This window comes from Primulina tabacum, chromosome 10 (assembly GCF_025594145.1).
Source record: "Primulina tabacum isolate GXHZ01 chromosome 10, ASM2559414v2, whole genome shotgun sequence".
Classification (NCBI taxonomy): Eukaryota; Viridiplantae; Streptophyta; class Magnoliopsida; order Lamiales; family Gesneriaceae; genus Primulina; species Primulina tabacum.
Window position 1 is genome coordinate 9,442,022 of NC_134559.1, and position 21,575 is coordinate 9,463,596.

The following is a 21,575-nucleotide window of genomic DNA, read 5'->3' on the forward strand; positions in this document are numbered from 1 at the left end:
ACACGATCACCCTATTTATATGAGAAGATTACAACATACAAACCTTTAAAGATATTATCTTGTCATATTTATCTAATTATCTTAATTACAAATCTTCAAATCTAACTAAATAAAATAATCATCTACAATCAAAATATATTTATAATATTTTGATAATTTTTATTTTCTACTTTTATCATTTTTTTATATCTTTCATTTTTCACGTGCATCGCAATGGGTGCATTAATTATTCTTGAAAATTCAAGTCGGGCTAGCGTTGGACTTTCATCTGCCTAAGGTATTTAATATTTCACCAAGATTTATTTATTTTTCACATAAATTAAACTTTTGTTTTAAAAAACACATTTAATATTTTATCACTATCTAATTTATTCAGTTGTTTTTTTTAAAAAAATATTCAAGAAATGACATCTTTTCAAAACTTAATTGGTGAAATATATTAATAAAAAAATAAAAAAAATATTAATAAATATAGAGACTTGACTATCTATAAAACATTATTTAAGGCTTCTGAACGAGACCTATCGGCTTCTTCAATGAGCTGAGGACTCAACTCCGGCACGGTATGTCTAGCCGAACGGGCTGAATGGATGAGCGAAAAAAGTCTTCAAGGTTCAATCTATTTGAAGGTGTCCGACCGGACCGATCCAATTCTTTTTTATTCTGTTTTCATATTCAAGAAATTGAGTATGAACGGAGTGTCTAATTTTAATAATATTTTAAACAATTTTGTGTAACCAATTTAAAATTTTTACCAAGTGTTAAATTCTTGAAATCGATAAATCTATCGCTCACGAAGTTTCTTGGAAAATGGATGTTGATTATCAAATTATAAATGTATTTTAATAATTTGATATGTAACGACCCAAAAATTTTCTTTCGAAATGATAATTTATGGGTTATAACTATTTATTTTCCTTTTATTCGTATTATCATGATAATAATTACTAAAACATATTAAAAAACTAAAATAAAACAAAATTAAATGTATTTTATATGACTAATAATTATTTTAAAAACATATTATAAATTGACGCAAGGCAAGCTCCAATGACCACTTTTTTTGTTTATTGAATATGGACTTATCCAATTATTCAGGCAACCCAAGTTAGAAGCCCATCACAATCGGACCAATATTAATTAAAATTGAATTAACGATGATAATTCTTTCAAAATAATAACAATAATAATAAAATTTAAACAGTAAATTAATAATTTAAATATATGCTTAATTAATCTATGATTTTGAACTATAATCTTTTTAAAAAATATATAAATTATAAAACTACATGAGAAAAAAAAACCTAAATTTGCCATTATAAGTTGGCCTATAGAGAATAGAGACTTTTAATACATTCGGTTAAAATTGGTGCGATATATTATTGTTTTGTCAAAAATACTTATAAACAAAATTGATTAAGTACGTAACATATGCAGAAGTATAGAAGCTTCTATATAAATAAGGATGTATACTTTAATCTTTATATCTCTATGTCTTTGTCTATATATATTTACATACTTTTATGCCTTTTAATTTCTTCTGAATATATAAAAATGAAATATGTGTGTGTTTCAAATCTTTATCAAAGTTTTGAATAAGTCTATTGTGAGACGATCTCACGAATATTTATATGTGAGATCGGTCAATTCTATCGATATTCACGATAAAAAGTAATATTTTTGACATTCATGGATGACCCAAATTAGATATTCGTCTAACAAAATATGATCCGTGAAACCGTCTCACACAAATTTTTACCTAAAATCCAATAGTTTAGAACAAGCGTTACGTTGTAGAATTATAGGAATATAATAAATATGTTGTGATTAATAATAATCGAAATAAATTTTAAAAAAATAATTAATAATTGAAAGATATTTTATGCAACGAGTGGCATACGATTCACTACCAATAATCATACAAATCCACGTCATGATCTCAATTATTGCCCAAAAAAAGTAAAAGTAAAAGAAAAAAAGAAAAATGGAACTAATCATTTCACTCCAAAAAAACATCTATCCTTCTCATATAATTTTTTAAGGGTGATGCAATCCCGACTATGTTACATATGTTATTAGAAATTATATGATCATATAAGTATATGTGTATATATCGATTGGATCTTTATTTTTCTTGCTTAAAAGTTAAACAAACTCTAGATTGCTAGGATTCCGGGGGTCAAAAAATTTTCGTTTGTGAGCGACGAGCTCGATACATCCACCGGCCTCGACGCCTCGGTGCCGCACTTCTCGTGGCGTTCGTCGATCACGATTTGCCTGTATCGACACTCCGTGCTGCAAAACGCTTTCTCCCCCCTACAAAATTTAAGCAGATATTAGAAACAATAATCCACGACGAAATCCGCCAAGGTTTAAAGAAGTGTAGTGTAAAAATTTAGGAGATCAGACATGAAGCATGTGGAAAAATACCTATACATGTATATGTCTTTGTCGTGGAGTTTCTTCTTGCACATGTCACACGAGCTAAGGAAATCGGCGGCCGGGATTCCGCTGGACGGCCCGAATCTTGCCGGAGAAATATGAAAAACGCTAGCCCTTTGGCTCTTATTATTGCTTGGTTGTATTCTAAAAGGGGTGGTCGTGGTTCTATAATCACCCCCTCGACCATGTTCAATTCCATACACCTTAGTGTGGGACTTATTTGGGCCATGAAATGTCACTATTGTGTATTCTTCTGGACTATCATCCATCTCCATATCATCCAATTCTCTCCCTATTCTCGATGAGTTCTTGGGCGAAGTGACCGGAATCGGGTTGGACCGCCTCGAATTCTGTCTACACAACGCTTTGTTTAAAGGGGTTTCGCCGTGAGCATCGCCTGACTTTTCGAGGGCCGCCACAATGCCTAATCCAACCCCACCGAGATGAAAACTTTTTGGACCTCTTGGTGATGTGTTCTTGGGCTCTAGGTGGCTTCTCGAGCTGGTTGCAACGTCCACCAACCCTGACTTATTACCGGAAATAAAGGTCCCGGCGAGGATTCCGATCGCCGGATTGGATTTCCTCACCAACATGGCTGTAAAAGTCCCACTACTTGGATTGAAAAGAAGAGAGAATTGAAAGTCCTGAAAAATGTTCTCTACGGGGCTTCAATTTATGCTTGAAGGACTTCTTGTGAGACTTATAGCCCATGGTTTCATATAAAAAATTGAAAATAATGTTATTCTGACACGTAATATATAATATAAATCTTTTCAAAATAATACTACAGCAAGTTGTATACTTGAAAAATCTATAAAAAAAAATTAAAAAAATATACGAGTATAAAATCTTATTATTATAATAACGATGGAATGATTTAATTTCTCATCAATAATTCAACCACTTTATTCCATTAATATAAAATTGAGTATTTCTAGTTAATATTGAGACTTGATTTGATTCATTCTCTAAAAACTACTCGAGTGAAAATTGTCCAAATTTATATATATCATTCTCAATGACTTAATCTCGTCGATGTGAGACATTTAACACACAATCTCACGTCCTGGAATTAAAAATTTGAGCGCGAAGTTAACAAAATAATATCGAGTTGCTCATAAGACAATCCAACACGTAACGATAGGTCGAAACTCTGATATCATTTTAAGTCTGATATCAATTTTTTTTTATCCAAATCAATATTTATAATTCTGAAAAAGTTAATTAAATCGGAGTGAACATTTAACAATTCTAAAGTTAATTTCTTTTAAAAAAATTGTCACTTGTCAGTGGACAATATTTTAAGCAACGTCTACTTCGAAGATTGTGACCCGATCCAATAAATGGGGCCCAATCGCCGGTAAATCAGTCCGGGAGAAGATTCCGTCTAAGACCCCCGGCCGGCGATTGGGTTGTCCGTATCATACGCAATTATTATAGAGCCCCACGTATTTGGAATGTAGGCCCCTTTATTAATTTCATGTTTGTTGGACTATTGTGGACTAAGCCCCTCGTGGTAGGACCCTCGTTGCTTTTGTGACTCAAAATAATTGTACATGATTTTTTAATTTTAAAAAATTAATTTTTAGAGTATATTTTAAAAATTTGTATGACACAATTTTATAAAATATTCTTTAATTTTTTTTTTCTAATTTTTTGTTATATTTAATTCAACTGTTAATATCTCAAAGTAAAAAATAATTGTAATACTAATTTATAACATAACATAATGTTTTGGAATAATAAAATATGATTTATATGATGTGACACCACCACCAATACAATATCATTTACTAAGTCCATGCCTAAATTATGCGAATAAAATATTTAATTAAATATTTAAATTTTCTTATAATTATAGCAAAAGTTAGATATGTAACAATTGAGAAAAAAATAAAAATAAAAATAAAAAGCCATGACCATATCGGCAGGGTTACCACGTACCTAAGTGAATATTCATCGTACAAAAGGGAGAAATTTTAGAAGCTGAACCTAACATATATGTTAATGTATGTCATAAATCGTGGCTGCTCCACGGTAAAGTCCGTCTTCATAAAAAAATGTTGAAGCAAAAATGCATACAAAAGAGCGTTGCGGACACACAGTGACGGAGTCAGATTTTCATTTTTATCCGAGATAGAATTTTTTAATTCACAGTTGAGCTAATATTGACAAATGAAGCTCCAGACTATCGGAAAATAAAACAGAATTTTATATACTAAAAATATCGGGAAAAAACAAATCATCCGAGCTATCGCCCGGGCGTAGCAACTCATGGCTCCGCCCGTGCAGACACATGAACCATTGTCTCAAGAACCGATAGACTTGGACCTTGCGTAAGACTAGGTCGACCCGTATCGAAACCGAAAGAGCTCATTGAAAATCTATTGTTGTTAATAATGTATGAATAAATATATGTTTTTATGCATTTTTAAGTAAATTTGGAAAATAATATAAATAAAATTTATAAATTTATTTTAAAATGAAAATTTATAATTCCGCTAGCCACGTATGAGAATCCATCAATCCACACGGAAGCAGTCGATGGTGCCGTTGAATTCTCACACATGGTATTGTGAATTAAGATGTAAAATTAAAAAATAAAGAATAAAAAGATGAAAAAGATGTTAATCAGTGTGAAATTACTAATGTGCCCTTTTGTCAACATCCTACTTTTCACCAAACCTACTACAAAACTTTAATTGTTAAAAATAAAAAATTTATATTAAAATAAATTCTCAAACTCAAAAAATAGATTAAAATACATAATTCACAAATTTTTCTCAACTCAATTGTATATATTTTTCACAAATTGAGAGACCTATTTATAGAATCTCTTTAAAAATAATTCAAAAATAATTACATCATTATATACACCATCACACACTAATTGTCACTATTTTAAACACTCTCCTTTGTGATGATAATCATGATACATTGATTGTCTTCATTACGTATTTTATATTGCTTCGTTAAAAACCTTTACGAGGAAAAACACAATGAGATAAAAACCATAGTAAATGAATAGAATGCAGTCACATAAACTCCCCATCATTTTAACACGAATGATTCTTCATAAATTTCGTAGATTGCGCATGCCTATGTTATATATATGCTTTTTGAATATTATCGTAGGAAGTGCCTTTGTGAAGAGATCTGATGAGTTTTTACTTGATTGAATGTAACAAATATCAATATATTTATTTTTCTCAAGCTCTTGGGTGAATGCGAAGAACTTATGGGGAATATGTTTATTTCTGTCGCTTTTATGCATCCTTCTTTCATTTGAGTAACACATGCAACATTATCTTCATGTAGTGTGACAGGCTTCTTGTCGAATGATAATCTGCATAAGATTTGGATATGTTGGGTCATTGATTTTAACCACACACATTCACGACTTGCTTGATATAGTGCAATAATCTCGACGTGAGTTGATGAAGTTGTTACGAGTGTTTGTTTCTGTGAATGCCAAGAAACTGCAGTGCCTCCACGAGTAAATACATATACGGTTTGTGAACGTGCCTTGTGTAGATCAGATAAATACCAAGCATCAGTATAACCAATTATATTTTGATTGGTATATTTTGAATACAAAAGCCCCAAATTTGTCGTTTCTCGTAGAAAACAGAATATATGTTTAATTCCGTTCCAGTGTCTCTTTGTTGGATATAAGCTATATATTGCCAATAAATTTACAGTAAAAGATATATCAGGTCTTGTACAATTTGCAAGATACATAAGGGCAACAATAGCATTAAATATGATACTTCTGGACCAAGAATAACTTCATCATCTTCACATAGACGGAATGGATCATTTTATATGTTTAATGATCTAACAATCATTGGAGTACTTAAAAAATTTTATTTGTCCATATTAAAATGTTTAAGGACATTTTCTGTATAATTTGACTGATGAAAAAATATTTCACATTCTTTTTGTTTAATTTACAAACCCACACAATACTTTGTTTTTCCAAATTCATTTCAAATTCTTCTTTTTCTTCTTTCAAGTACAACACAACTTATTGAATTTTCTTATTCGTTCCAATGATGTTTAAATTATCAACATATACAACAATAATTACGCATCAGGATATTGCTTTTTTAATGAAAACGCAAGAGTTTATTGAATTGTTTACGTATCCCATTTTTTATTAAGTATTCACTTAGCCAATTATACTACATTCGACCGGATTGCTTTAACCCATATAATGATACATGCAATTTCACATAATAACATTATTTAGATTTTGAACTTTGTGCTTCAGACATCTTAAATCATTCAGGAATTTTCATATAAATATATATAAATATATCACTCACACATAAGAGAGTTCAGCTTATTGAATAGCTGAGTGAGTCTTCCACAAAAACGTATCACTCAAACATAAGAGAGTTGAGCTTATTGAATAGCTGAGTGAGTATTGCACAAAGACGTTAAACTTGTGTCTGTGTGTGTGTGTATCACTCACACATAAGAGAGTTGAGCTTATTGAATAGCTGAGTGAGTCTTGCACAAAGACGTTAAACTTGTGTATGTAGTTTTTGACACATAGACATGAAACAAGTGTTGGCTATAAGGTGTTGCCTTCAGTCTAGACTAGGAGTTCAGTTAGGCAGTATGGCAAGTTCTAAGCTGAGTGGGTTTGTAAAAGGTGTTGTATAAATCAAAGTCTTCTAGTAGAACCTACCCGAGGTGGTAGAAGGGGTGACGTAGGAGCAGTTGAAGTCCCCAAACATCTATAAACATATCTTATGTTATTAACTGTTTAACTATTTTTTTCAAAATGATTTGATTAGTTCGAGCTGTTATCTGTTCAGTTCTCACATAACTGAACTGATATATGCAAGAACTGATATCCCTTATATCAATTAATCAGTTTACACAATTTAAAAGCTTTAAACTGATTAGCTTTCTTAACGAATGATTATTTCAAGGATTTTTTCCTTGATTTAAAACCAAACTCGATCTAATTCATTGGTGTTTATATTCTTAGAACACGAGATATTACAACTCATTGAAAATATTGTGTTTGAAGCACCTTCAAAGGTGCCCGAACTGATCCATCAATTGGTATCAGAGCTAGTTTTTATAGAAGGACATTTGAAAGATGATATTTTAAAATATGTTTCAAAATGTTATTTAAAATAGATTTCAAAATCCTCTTAAAATTTTTATATGAGCTTACCGTGAGAAGAGAGAATATTTTTAGATATGCAACTAACATTGTAGCTACTTCTCTCGACTCCGGATTTTGCTGTTTTAGCAACTTGCAGGGTTTTGAGTTCAACTGGCAGCAGAACAACTAAACTGATCGGTGGACAAGATTTCAGTTGTCAGTCTACCAGTTCAGCTGATCAACAGAAGAAACCCAGTTAAGTTGAAATGCTGGATGATTAAAGTGGAGCTTAATCATCAGCAGTATACCGCCGCTTAACTGCCATATCAGATCAGAGTAGATGATCAACGCATTTCAAAATCAGTTGAGTCCAGTTTGAGTCAGCTCGACCAGTTAGCCCGCACATAGGTCAAGTTAAAGGCAAATTAGCTGCTCTTCTAGCAAAAAGAGACTCAAAACCGATGCAGTATTTCAAAGCATTCAAGGCAACCGGTTGTTGTATATCCAATTTTATTGTATATAAACTGAGTGATACTTGATATTGTTTAAAATCTGTTGTTGTAGTGGAATTTCCCTTACACATGTTAATGTGCTTAATGTATAACACAAAGAACGCTTATTTGATTAAATAAATATAATGTTTATCCATTTGGTTTGAATGTAATTGAATAACTCAAATAAGGGGGATCAGTTCTTGCAATAATCAGTTCAGTTATGGTGAGAACTGAACTGATAACAGCTCGAACTGATCAAATCAGTTTGAAAACAATATTTAAACAATTAAGTACACAAGATATGTTTCTAGATGTTCGGAGACTTCAACTGCTCTTATGTCACCCCTTCTACCACCTCGGGTAGAATCCACTGGAACACATTGATTTATACAACACTTTTGCACAAACCCACTCAGCTTAGGACTTACCCTACTGCCTAACTGAACTCCTAGTCTAGACTGAAGGCAGCACCTTCCAACCAACACTTGTTTAACGTCTATGTGTTAAAAACTATATACACAAGTAGGGATGGCAATGGGACGGGGCGGGGGCGGGTTTGCCATCCCCATCCCCGAATTCCATCCCCACCCCGATCTCCAATTTTTCGGGTTCGGGGAATCCCCAAACCCGAAACTTCGGGAATCAACTTCCTATCCCCGTTTCAAAAATATAAATATAGCAAGACGATGAGGGATTCTGAAATTTTATCAAATCAAAACTTATTTTTATTTATTATTATTAGTGATAATATTAGTATTAATATTAATATCAATATTAGTAATAATATTGATAATAATAATATTATTAATATTTTACAAAATAATAATATTATTATATTATTAAAGCTAATAATATTATTACTTTATTATTGATATTATTTTCGGGGCGGGTTCGGGGATGAGGATAGTAATCCCATACCCGCCACGAACTACATCGGGGATTTAAAAAAAACATCGAACTCGAAAAAATCGGGGATCTCCATCCCCATTTTGGGTTTTCCCCTCGGGGCTTCAAACCCGTGGGGAAAATTGTCATCCCTATAAACAAGTTTAGCGTCTTTGTGAAAGACTCACTCAACTTATCAATAAGCTTTACTATCTTATATGTGAGTGATTGTGTGCGAGTGTGTGAGAACTGATCTATGAATACGACACGAAAGTGTTCTCACAATGAGGGAATTATGCTTCTAATCTAAGCTGATAAATACGTTGAAGTGTTCCCCCAAATCTGGACGGATTGCTTCTTGTAAGATGGTATTCAATGAGCATGCCCTTCTTATTTTCTCATGATTTTCAGACAATTCATTTTGTTGATAGTCTTGTTATTGTATTTATAGAGGCTTCATGACGTACATCAAGACTCATCACATATGTTCGTTGCAGTAGAATCTGTTCCTCGATATTTGTGACTTGTCCTTTCTGACAGTCATTCTAGAACGTCTTGACTTTAAGCCCTGATGCAACGTTCATTATTGTTCTTTGAATGGAAAATTGTTTTCCTTAATGCGCACAGCTGGATTCCACTTAGATAAACTTGTCGTGTTCCCCAAATTGGTCGGCTCCTAACTGATGTTCTGAACTGGTGTGGTTAAATCAGTTGGCTCGATAACTGAATTGATTTCACTGATTTATTTGAACTGGTCAGCTGGGCTCTTCATCAGCTGGCCGGACTTCTGAAGGTCTTCTGCTGAACTACCTATCAGTTGGACAATCAGTTGAGCTGGTCTTTGATATATCAGTTGAACTGGTTCAGTTTGGACAATCAGTTGATGCTTTCAGTTTGCGTCTCGATAACTTCAGTTTAGACTCGGTAGCTTTCTCCGCACTTAGGTAAATTCATTAGAAACAAAATAACAAGTTTTTTTAAAATCAAAATCAAGATTGCGAACATGAAATGTTTCAATAATATTGAAGAATTATCAACTGCCATGTTTGATTCAATTGGTCTTATATGTGTATAATGCAATCTTGTAGGGAGCATTGATAGTTTTTCAACTACATGTTTTTTTCCTGATTTATATGTGGTAAGACACACATATTTATCATTTTATTCATTTATTGTTTGAGTATCATATCCATGATAATATATGTCATTAAAACTCAACAAATTTTTTTTCGATTCTGGTGAATACAAAGCATCATTTATCAGAAATTTTTTACCATTAGGTTACAAAAAATGTGTTTTACCACAACCTTTAATCAAGTCTACAGGACGTGATATTGTATTCACCATTATTTTTGTTGGTTTTAGTTCCATGAAATATCTTTTATCTCGGAGAATAATTTGCGTTGTACCACTATTAGGTATGCAAAATTCCATGTGATTAGTTCCTTGTTTAGCTTCGTTCATAACATTTTCCATATTTGAACTTAAAAAAATATGCAATGAAAAAAAGTATTGACAATACGTATGTAATTTATTGAAAAATATAACACATATCATAATTATACAATAAAACATTTTTATATGAGTACATGAAAAATAAAATATTTAGATTTCTATTCCACCAGTATATTGATCATTTTCAGAAGAATCATTCAAAAAATCGGCAGCATCAAATTGAGTTGAATCACTGAAACAGTCATTGTGTTCAGTGAAGTTGGTATATTTTTCGTTTCTCTTTATTGATTTTTTATAGAGCTTACAAAGGTGCTCGATGGCTCGACAAGTACAAGACCAATGTCCTGGGAGTGCCGCATATAAAACAATAACTTTTAAATCGTTTGGAGTGATTTTCATTAGCACTCATTTTCTCATGATGTATTTTTAGTGGGCGATTTGTGACGCCCTTTTGAGATGAGGTACATAAGTAACTATCTCGATTGTTTTCAAAATCACAGTCGCGACCACGACCACTTCAACATCCACGACCACGACCTCGATTTCGACCTCGATCAAAACCTTGTCTACGAATTTGATTTTGGTTTCAAGGTTAAATTTATTTTTATTTATGACATTTACTTTTGAAAATATTGTTGATCCAGTAGGTCGGGATCGATGATCTCTCATTAGCATCTCGTTGTTCTTTTCCGCCACAAGAAGACCTGCGATAAGTTCAGAATATCTCGCAAATCTACGCACTCTATATTGTTGTTGTAGAATTATATTTAATGTTTGAAAAGTGGGAAAAAAAATTTCAAGCATTTTCGATTCTGTAACATCATGTCTACAAAATTTTAATTGCGAGATTATTCTATACATTGTCGAGTTGTAATCACTGACTTTTTAAAATATTGAAATCTTAACGTATTTCATTCATCTAGGGCGGTCAGAAGTGTAACTTCTCTTATATGTTCAAATCTTTCCTTTAATCCTTTCCATAAAGCCACATGATCTTTTTCAATGGGATATTTATATTTTAATACTTCATCGAGATGTTGATGAAAAAATATCATAACTTTGCTTTTTCTTATGATGATGAGATATCATTTTCTTTAATGGTCTCATTTATACCAAATGATTTAAGATGTATTTCTACATCGAGAGTTCATGCCATATAATTTTTCCCATAATGTCAAGCGCAACAAATTCGAGCTTTTCAAATTTGGCATGGTAGTACTAGAAAAAAATAACAATGCATTTTATTAGTTAAGTTCTAAATCTATTAACATGAAAATACAAAGTAACGTGTTAAAAATAAAAATTTATGGTAAAGAATAAAATCTCAAACTCACAAAATATATTAAACTACACACTTTATAAATTTTTTTCCACTCAATTGTATATATTCTTCACAAATTGGGAGACATATTTATATAATCTCTTTGAAATTAATCCAAAAATAATTACATAATTACATATATCATCACACATTAATTTTCATTATTTCCAACTCTTATTTTCAACACTATTAAATTTATTTTAAAAAATGAAAGCATCAGTTTGCCTCAAATAATTTTTTCTCTCTTTTTCTCCTTTTCGCGTTCATGAAGCTAATTTTTGACATATTTAATACAGGGATTTGATTCATTGAACGTCAAATACCAAACAGTCCCTCAAATTTTTTGAATTTGTAAAGATGATACTCGTAAATGGAAATCAAAATATTTGAACCAGAACAATATTATTATTAAATAAATACTCACTCTGTTCCAAATAAATTAGCAACTCTCTTACGAAACGGTGATAAACATAAATCTAATAGAGATTATAAGAATTTTAATTTATCATATTCGTGTTTATCTGATATTGTTATTCATTATCTTGTACTTATTTGATTTAATTTGATATTATTTTTAGATTTGACCAAGATGAAAAATGTTTAATTTTTGAGATAAGGTCAAATAATCTTAATAATTAATTAAAGAATTGATAGAGAGTTTTAAATATATTTTAACATGATTTTGAAATATTCCAAAAGTATCAAAATATCACAAAGAAAGAAAATAAAAAAGGGAATTTTGTTTATTTATTTTTCTTTCCATTCACGTGAGACAAGAAAGAAAGGAAGGAAGAAAAAAAAAATGAAATTTGGGCTTTTGAGATAGAGTAGGTCTGTGAGACGGTCTCACGAATCTTTATCTGTGAGACGGATCAACCTTATCGATATTTACAATAAAAAATAATCCTTTTAGCATAAAAAATAATATTTTTTCATGGATGACTCAGATAACAGATCCGTTTCACAAAATACGACCCGTGAGACCGTCTCACACAAGTTTTTGCCTTTGAGATATTGGTCATTTAAGGTGATAATAAGAAATAAAAAGCAACAGACGTGGACGTAGAGAGAAAAGAGACGGAAGAAAACTTTGAAACTTGAAGGAGGAAGAAGAAATTTAGAGTTTGAGAGAGGAGGAAGATAGCTTTAAATGAAGAATCACGTCAATTACGTTGAGATTTTCGTATTCAATCTTAGATTTTATTCTTATTAATTCAAACATTGTGTTCTTGCTTTGTTTTGATTTTATAGAATAAACTTCTTTAAACTAAGATCAAATATAGGGTAAACAATACTTTGTTTGATATTTGATTTTATTTTCAATATATTATTTTTTTGTATTTTAATTATTGATTGATGTTAGTTTAATATTTCTTGTTAATAGTTTGATCATCAATTTACATGTCTGTTGATTAATGACGAATCATAAGATGATTACTTAAATATAACAACAAAGAAGTCATCAAAACATGACTAAACTTACTAGAAATAGTATTCGGTTTCACTGCGCGATTTTAGGTGAAAACTGAAATTCCATAAAAATTTAATGCATTTAGATCTAATTAAATTCAAGTAAAAATAACTAGACTGAGATTTAATATGTTTATTAACTCGAGGAATCATTTAATAAATAAATTGAGAATTTCACCATGATTGTCAAGAATTTAATAATTAATTGAATTTTAACACTTGTCAATATAGTAGAGTTTGGTACTGTTGTGTATCTTAGTTCTTTATTTGAATTTGAATCATCATTTATCTTTGAATCCTCATTTTTAATTGAAATTATTTTATTTAATATTTTATATTAATAATTCATATATCATCTTTTTATTTATTTTGTATAGCTTAAGTAAGTGATAAAAATTCTAATAATTAAATATTAGCCTATGTGAGATCGATATTGAAATAATAACCCATTTATTATAATTTGACCTAATCTGCTTGCTAGATTTATTCCTAATTGAAATCGTTGGTCAGACGGTCTCATATATCTTTATCCATGATATGAGTCAATCATGCACATATTTATAATAATAAATAATGTTTTTATCATAAAAATTAATACTTTTTCATGAGTGATCCATCTCACAAACTGACCCCTTAAACCGTCTCACAAAAGTTTTTGTGCAAATTTAAATGTCACAATTCTTTTTCACCAGTCTAAAAAATATTGTTCACTTTCCGTATTTAATATTATTTTCATCTATTTTTAAACAATCTACACTCATCAGTATGGATGTAAATGATCCAAATCAAACCAAACATGATCAGGCTCGAGTTTGACTAGTTTAAGATTGTTTGAGGCTCGAGATCGGCTCGAGCTTGATTCGAGATTTTATTATCAGGCTCGAACTCCGTTTGCCTTGAAATTACTAAACTCTAGAAAAGCTTGAGCTCGGTTCGTTAAAAGCTCGTTTAGTATGTTAATCAAGCCTTGTTCGAGCTTGATTCATAAATAGATCGTTTAGCATGTTTAACAAGCATGTCTTGAGCTCGGCTCATTTTCGAGCTCGTAAAGCATAGAATTGAGCTCGAATTTGAGCTTGATTCGAGCTTGTTAAAAATTAAATATATATATAAACTAATTTTAAATCAGAAAAACATAAATTCATTCAAATATGTCTTGTGTTCACTTCCTTCCATTGACATTAGTCCTAATATTTTTATTTGTCAACTTAACAAATGAGCCAAGCTCAAGCTTACGAGCCACCTAAACCAGCCGAGCTCGAGCTTGCGAGCCTATTATCGAACATGTTTGTAAGCTCACGAGCCGAATATCCTTAGGCTTGAGCTTGATTTGTTTAAATTTTCGAGCTCAAAATCGAGCTTAAGCTTGTTTGATATGATTAACAAACGAACTCAAACGAGATTTTTATCCAGCCGAGCTTTAAATAGCTCGCAAACAATTTGATTCATTTACGTCTCTACTCATCGTTAAATACATCGAGTACTTTTAATAATTTTTTTATCATAGCAAATAATTCATTAAATAAGAGTAAAATAAAAAATTTCTTTCAAAAATTTATTTTTTCAATAACTTTTAAATCTGTACGAAAACACACACAAATTTAAATACATGAGACGGAGAATACTTTTGGCTTGTGGCAACTAAGGGGGGTGTATTCATTCTATATTTTCAAAGATTTTTAATGACTTTTTTTAAATGATGGACTTTCGTGGAGTTGATAGATTTTTATTGACTTTTATGAAATCTCATAGAATTGTAAAACAAATTTCATTGACTCTTATAGACTTTTTTTCAAGATTTTTGTAAACTTTTGTAAACTTTTTCATAGAATTATGTGAATTTGGTCGTTTATAATTGTGATTTATTTTTTATTAATTTTTTTAAAATAATTATTGGACATAGATAACCTCTTCAATTTTAAATTATTATTTTTATTTATGAATGTAAATGAATTTTACTTACTTAAAAGTTAAATCAATTTAATTTGTGAAAAACGACAAATGAACTATTCAATTTATTGAAATCAAAATTTCAATTCTTTATGTCAATTCAACATATTAATGAATAATATTTTTATAAGATCATAATAAAATTTTATTAAAAGAACACTCAAAATAATGAGTAGTTTTTTATAAAAAAATCTAATCATTACTGACAATTTGATTAACATCGTTATACATTCAATTGGCTATGATATCCCTCCATGCATTAGCATTTGCTCGTTGTTATTTTTGAGTATTAAATAACTGATCAAAGTCGTCACCTTCATAAACTTATGCTGATGAAGACAATTGAGCTTCATTATCTAGTTCAATTTGAAATTCATCAAATTGACACTTCTTTTAAAGAAAATTGTGTAATATAGCACATGCCAATACAAGCCCTGTTAGGGGTGGGAAAAAATACCGAATTTTCGGTATACCGAGATTACCATAACAAAAAAATATTGAATTTACCGAATTTTAAGTATACTGAAGATTTCTATACGGTACGGTAACAATACCGAATTTTTCGGTACGGTAACGATATGCAATTTGAAAATTTTCGTATATACCGAAATATCGGAAAAATATACAAAAATTTTAAATTATATAATATTTTAAAACAATAAATTATAAATTTTTTTAAAATGTAAGGTTTTTTTGATTTGGTATACCGAAAATTTTGGTATAATATCGATATTAATTTGCTTATACAATAATTTAATATATAGATTAACTAAAATTAAATAAAATAATTAAAAACAAAAAGTTATATAATAATTAATAAAAAAATTAAATTTTAATTATGTTTTTAAAAAGTACAAATAAAAGGAAAAATAAATAGATGAGAAAAGAATGAAAGTTTGTATTGAATTTGGGAGATTTTTCAATTAAATGTACATCCAAATCTTTAGGTTGAATCAAAGACTTTTGTTGACATTTTATTGTTGTACCTCAGGCTATAATTCTTGTACTTAATAGAATTCCATAGAGTCATTAAAAGTCTATTGACATTTTGAATACCTATAGACTTTTGTACAGTTTTTAAAAGTCAAGTTTGAATACCACATGACTTTTTAAAATTCTAGAAAAGTTTACATTGAATACCACTAAACTTTTATGGAGTATATAAAAGTCGAGTTTGAATACCTCTAGACTTTTAAACTCCATAAAAGTCATTAAAAGTCTATAACCAATACACCCCCTAAATATTTCACACATTTTAAATGCTTCAACCAACTTGTCATCGACTTTTAGTCACATAGTGGAAATATATAATTTATTGCATGTCTCCCTCCCATTATAGAATTGGTAAATCTTTTTAAAGAGATGTTATGATCACACAATTTCTTTTATATTTCACTATTTTCATATGAAAAACTTTACAATATTCTTATGTAATTATGGTTATAAGAATAATATATGCTTACAAATATAGACAAAGAAAGAAACCTTATAAATTGGGAAAAAAATTATAACAAAAAATAAACATTTTCAAACATTTAAATAAATATTTTCTCTAAAAAAAATAGCTATAATCAATAGTACACGACTAATTAAATGTGTAATTGCTATTTACGTACATAGATGACTTGAATAGCATGAAAATCCAGTGGGCGACAAGCTAAAGATGGCCGCTGATTTTCGCACATTGTTCTCTCTTTCCGCTCAAGGGTAATGTAATCAGTGGATTCGAGACCAAATCAAATGGATTTTTTTTCCCTAAAAATATTAATAATAATCACATGTTATTGAAAAATATTATTTATCTAATAAATTTCTAAGAAATTAAAATAATAGTCTTCGAAATCATTGTATAATCACTTGATGTAAAAATAGGCGAAGATTAGAAAATTGGAATGGTCGGTTTTTTTTTTTTAAAAAAATAAACGACATCGGACCAATTAAATCGATATTTTTTAAAGTCACAAAAAAATTTATGAATAAACTGATTTTTTTTTTCTTGGTTATATGTGGTCAAATTTCATTATACTCCAACATGACATTAACATGAATCTGATGATTGATATGTCGCTCTTGTGTGTGGTGTTAAATCAAAATTCTCGATAAAAAAAATGTTGAGATGTAATAATTGTCTCTAACGGATAACATAATTTCTTAAAGCATCAAATTTGAAGATTGCTGAGGGAGGATACAATTCTTGAAAGAGCTTTGGCAGCCAAGCATCAAAATGCAGCAAAATATAGAAAGAAAAAGAAGAAGGATTTTGAAGGAAATAATAAAGCATATTTATCTTATGATCTTCCCGAGGAAATTAATGGAAATCAAAGGTGTGAAACCAATCATCTCCTTCTTATTATGACCTTGACACGACGTCGTTTGATAAAAACGAAACAACGAAAAATGAGAACAATATTTTAAACTCTTATTTTGCTCAAGACTTAAAATCAAGCAATAAGCGGAATAAAAAAGATTAAGCAAAAATTTACGTGAAACAGTATCACAGATCGTATTTTGTGAGACGGATATTGTCGGTAGAAGAATTGTCAAAAAGAAAATGGTGCATTAAATGAAATTTGACTAAATAATTTGAAGGGAAAAAAACGTGGGTTGGCCGCAGGAAAATAAGACGGAAATAACGCGTTTTATACGCGTCTTCACACTGGCAGAAGCTCTATAAATATAGCTCCTCTTTCATTCTGAAATCATCTCTTCTTCGAGTTTTCTCACATCTTATAAGTATTTGAGTGCTTAGTGAGTGATTGTGTGTGGTTGTACACCGTAAAATATTATAGGGGAATTCTTTTCATCTTGTCCGTGGTTTTTATTCTAATAATTTTTAGGGGTTTTCCACGTAAATTTCGGTGTCCAGTTTATTCTTTATTTTCGGGTTTTATTATCTCAAATTACCGCACGTGGGACCAACAAGTTGTATCAGAGCCTTGGTTTAAAATTTCTTAAAATTCTGAGTATGCTCTGTGGTTGCATCCTAGACTGATCTTCCACAACAGAAAAGATTTTTTGAGATTTTTTTATTAAAACGAGATTATTTTGTTCAGTCTACTAAATTGTTGTAGACATAATGGCAGGCAGGTACGAGATAACAAAGTTCAACGAAAGCAATTTTATACTGTGAAAAATAAATATACAAGCAGTTTTAAGAAAGGAGAATTGCTTGGCGGCTATTGGTGATAGACCGGTGGAAATTACAATTGATGGAAAGTGGAATGAGATGAATGATAATGCTATCGTCAATTTACACTTGACTATAGCAAACGAAATACTGTCAAGTATCTCTGAGATAAAAACAACCAAAGTTATCTGGGATACTCTGACAAAGATGTATGAGGTCAAGTCCCTACACAACATGATTTTCCTAAAGAGAAGACTTTATACTCTTCGGGTGGCAGAATGCTCATCGATGACCGACCATATCAACACATTAAATACTCTATTTGCCCAACTCACTTCCATGGGGCATAAAATAGCGGAAAATGAACGTGCGGAGCTTCTACTTCAAAGTCAACCAGATTCATATTATCAACTTATCATTAACATAACCAACAATATTCTTATGGGCTTTCTAAGATTTGACGAATCTTAACTGCGGTTCTCGGAGAAGAAAGCCGGTGCAAGAATAAGGAAGATAAGTTGGTAACCTCGATGCAGGCAGAAGCTTTACCGATGATAAGAGGAAGATTTATGGACCGTGACTCCAGTGGGAGCCAAAGACGAGGTTGATCAAAGTCGAGAAGTAAGAAGAAAAATATTTAATGCTTTAAATGTGGTGGTAAAGGGCACTTCAAGAAAGAGTGTACGAGTATCGACAAGAGTTCTCAAGGAAATGTGGCCAGTACTTCAGGCAGTGGTTAAATATTATTCAGCGAAGCAACAATAGTTGCAGAAGGCATACACAAATTTTGTGACACATGGATTATAGATTCAGGAGCGACGTGGCACATGAAGTCTCGGAGAGAATGGTTCGATCATTATAAACCAGTCTCAAGAGGATCTGTACTCATGGAAAATGATCATGCCTTGGAAATCGCTAGGGTCGGTACTATCAAAATTAAAAATTTTGATGGCACCACTCGCACCATTCAGGAGGTACGACATGTTAAAGGACTGACGAAAAATATTTTGTCTTGGGGAAATTGGATGACATAGGGTGTAAAACCCGTGTCGAGAATGAGATCATGAAAATTGTGAAGGGTGCGCTTGTGGTTATGAAGGCGGAAAAAGTTGCTGCAAATCTGTTTGTACTTTTGGGAGAAACTCACAAAGAGACGGAACTAGCTGTTGCATCAATTGGTTCAAGAGAAGAATTAACAGTGTTATGGCATAGAAAGCTCGGGCATATGTCAGAACGAGGGTTGAAAATTCTCTCAGAGCGGAAGCTGCCGCTAGGACTTACAAAAGTGTTACTACCATTTTGTGAGCATTGTGTTACCAGTAAACAATACATATTAAAGTTTGGCACTTCTACTGCCAGGAGCAAAAGTATATTGGAGCTGATTCATTCAGATATTTGGCAAGCACCGGTTGTATCTGTAGGAGGAGCGAGATACTTTCTCTCGTTCATTGATGATTTCTCTAGGAGATGTTCACTCTCTCGCTTTTGTACAGGCGAGGGAGTGGAAAATTAATAAAATATATATTTTTTGCTGCTCTGTCTATTTCAGGGGCGAGGCAGTGTGACACAATTTATTTTTTATTTTATTTTTGTAATAATTTAATAAATAGTAAAAAACTACAATATTTTGATATATAATTTTAAAAAAGGGTGAATTTTTGCAAGTACCAATGCGATTTACTTGTCTTGTAAAAGTTTTTAGTGATTTAACTTTATAAATAATCACATGGGATAATTGAATCATAATTTTTAATTTCAATAATAAATAATAAAATAGATGAGAAGAATTTTTCTTGCGTTTATTAATCTCGAAGGTAGCAGCGTGTCATGCATTTGTGTATGCCATTTTATCAACCTGCTCTAAAATTAGGTGTTGAATATTGAAAATTAGTGTGTGATGATGTATGAAATGATGAAATTGATTAAACGTCTGCAAATGATTGCTAGACCAATGATTATGAAAACAAAGCTCCCTATTTCTGTATGGGGACATGCAATTTTACATGCTGCTTCATTAATTCGCATCAGACCAAGTGCATATCATAAATACTCCCCATTGCAGCTTGCATTTGGTAAAGAACAAGACATTTCTCATCTGAGAATTTTTGGATGTATGGTGTATGTGCCTATTGCACCACCGCAACGAAAGAAAATGGGACCTCAAAGAAAGGTTGGAATTTATATCGGTTATGATAGTCCATCAATCATTCGATATCTTGAACCTCAGAAAGGCGACGTGTTCACAGCACGTTTTGCTGATTGTCATTTTAATGAGGAAATCTTCCCAATGTTAGGGGGAGAACAGAAACATACCGAAAAAGAAATTACATAGTATGTATCATCATTGTTACATCTAGATCCAAGAATAAAACAATGTGAAAAAGATGTACAGCAAATTGTGCACTTGCAAAGAATAGCAAATCAAATACCAGATGCATTTGCAGACACAAAAGAGATAACTAAATCATATATACATGCTGCAAATGCCCTTGCTCGAATTGAAATTCCGAAGAAACAAATTGAAGATACTCATGATGTCATTAAACGCCTGAAGCGTGGAAGGCCAGTCGGTTCCAAGGATAAAAATCATCGAAAAAGAAAATTCATTGAGAAACACGATGATCACAAAATAAAGAATGATGTTCCTGAAGAAACACATGATGATCACAAAATATAGAATGATGTTCCTGAAGAAACACATGATGATGAAAATGTTCTGTCAGAACCACAAACTGACAAGAATCATGAAATCTCTATCAATTATATTAATACTGGAAAAATATAGAACCGAAAAGACATAGAAGAAATTCATGATATATTTTCTTATAATGTGGCAATCGACATCATAAATAATAATGAAGATCATGAACCAAAATCTTTTGGTGAATGTAAAAATCGGCAGGATTGGATAAAATGGAAAGAAGTCATCCAGGTTGAATTGGATTCGCTAAATAAACGTAATGTTTTTGGACCTATAGTCCTTACACCTGAAGGTGTAAAACCTGTTGGATACAAATGGGTTTTTATTCGAAAACGAAATGAGAAAAATGAAATAGTAAGATATAAAGCTCGACTTGTTGCGCAAGGTTTTTCTCAAAGGCCTGGAATTGATTATGAAGAAACGTATTCTCCCGTGATGGATGCAATTACGTTTCGGTATTTGATTAGCTTGGCGGTATCTGAAAATTTAGAAATGCGTCTTATGGATGTTGTTACAGCTTACTTATATGGATCACTTGATAGTAATATATATATGAAAATCCCTGAAGGATTTAAGATGACTGAAGCACAAAGTTCAAAACCCAG

General features: G+C 31.2%; 1 protein-coding gene across 1 annotated transcript; it reads right to left on the reverse strand.

Moving 5' to 3' along the window:
• Window positions 1-1,975: 1,975 nt before the first annotated feature.
• On the reverse strand, window positions 1,976-3,143 carry LOC142505765 (FCS-Like Zinc finger 13-like). The gene is made up of 2 exons (XM_075618875.1): window positions 2,431-3,143; window positions 1,976-2,316 (listed from the first exon to the last, which is right to left on the reverse strand). Exons 1-2 carry the CDS (start codon window positions 3,033-3,035, stop codon window positions 2,157-2,159), a joined length of 765 nt encoding a protein of 254 aa, XP_075474990.1. The 5' UTR covers window positions 3,036-3,143; the 3' UTR covers window positions 1,976-2,156.
• Between the last annotated feature and the right edge of the window lie 18,432 nt (window positions 3,144-21,575).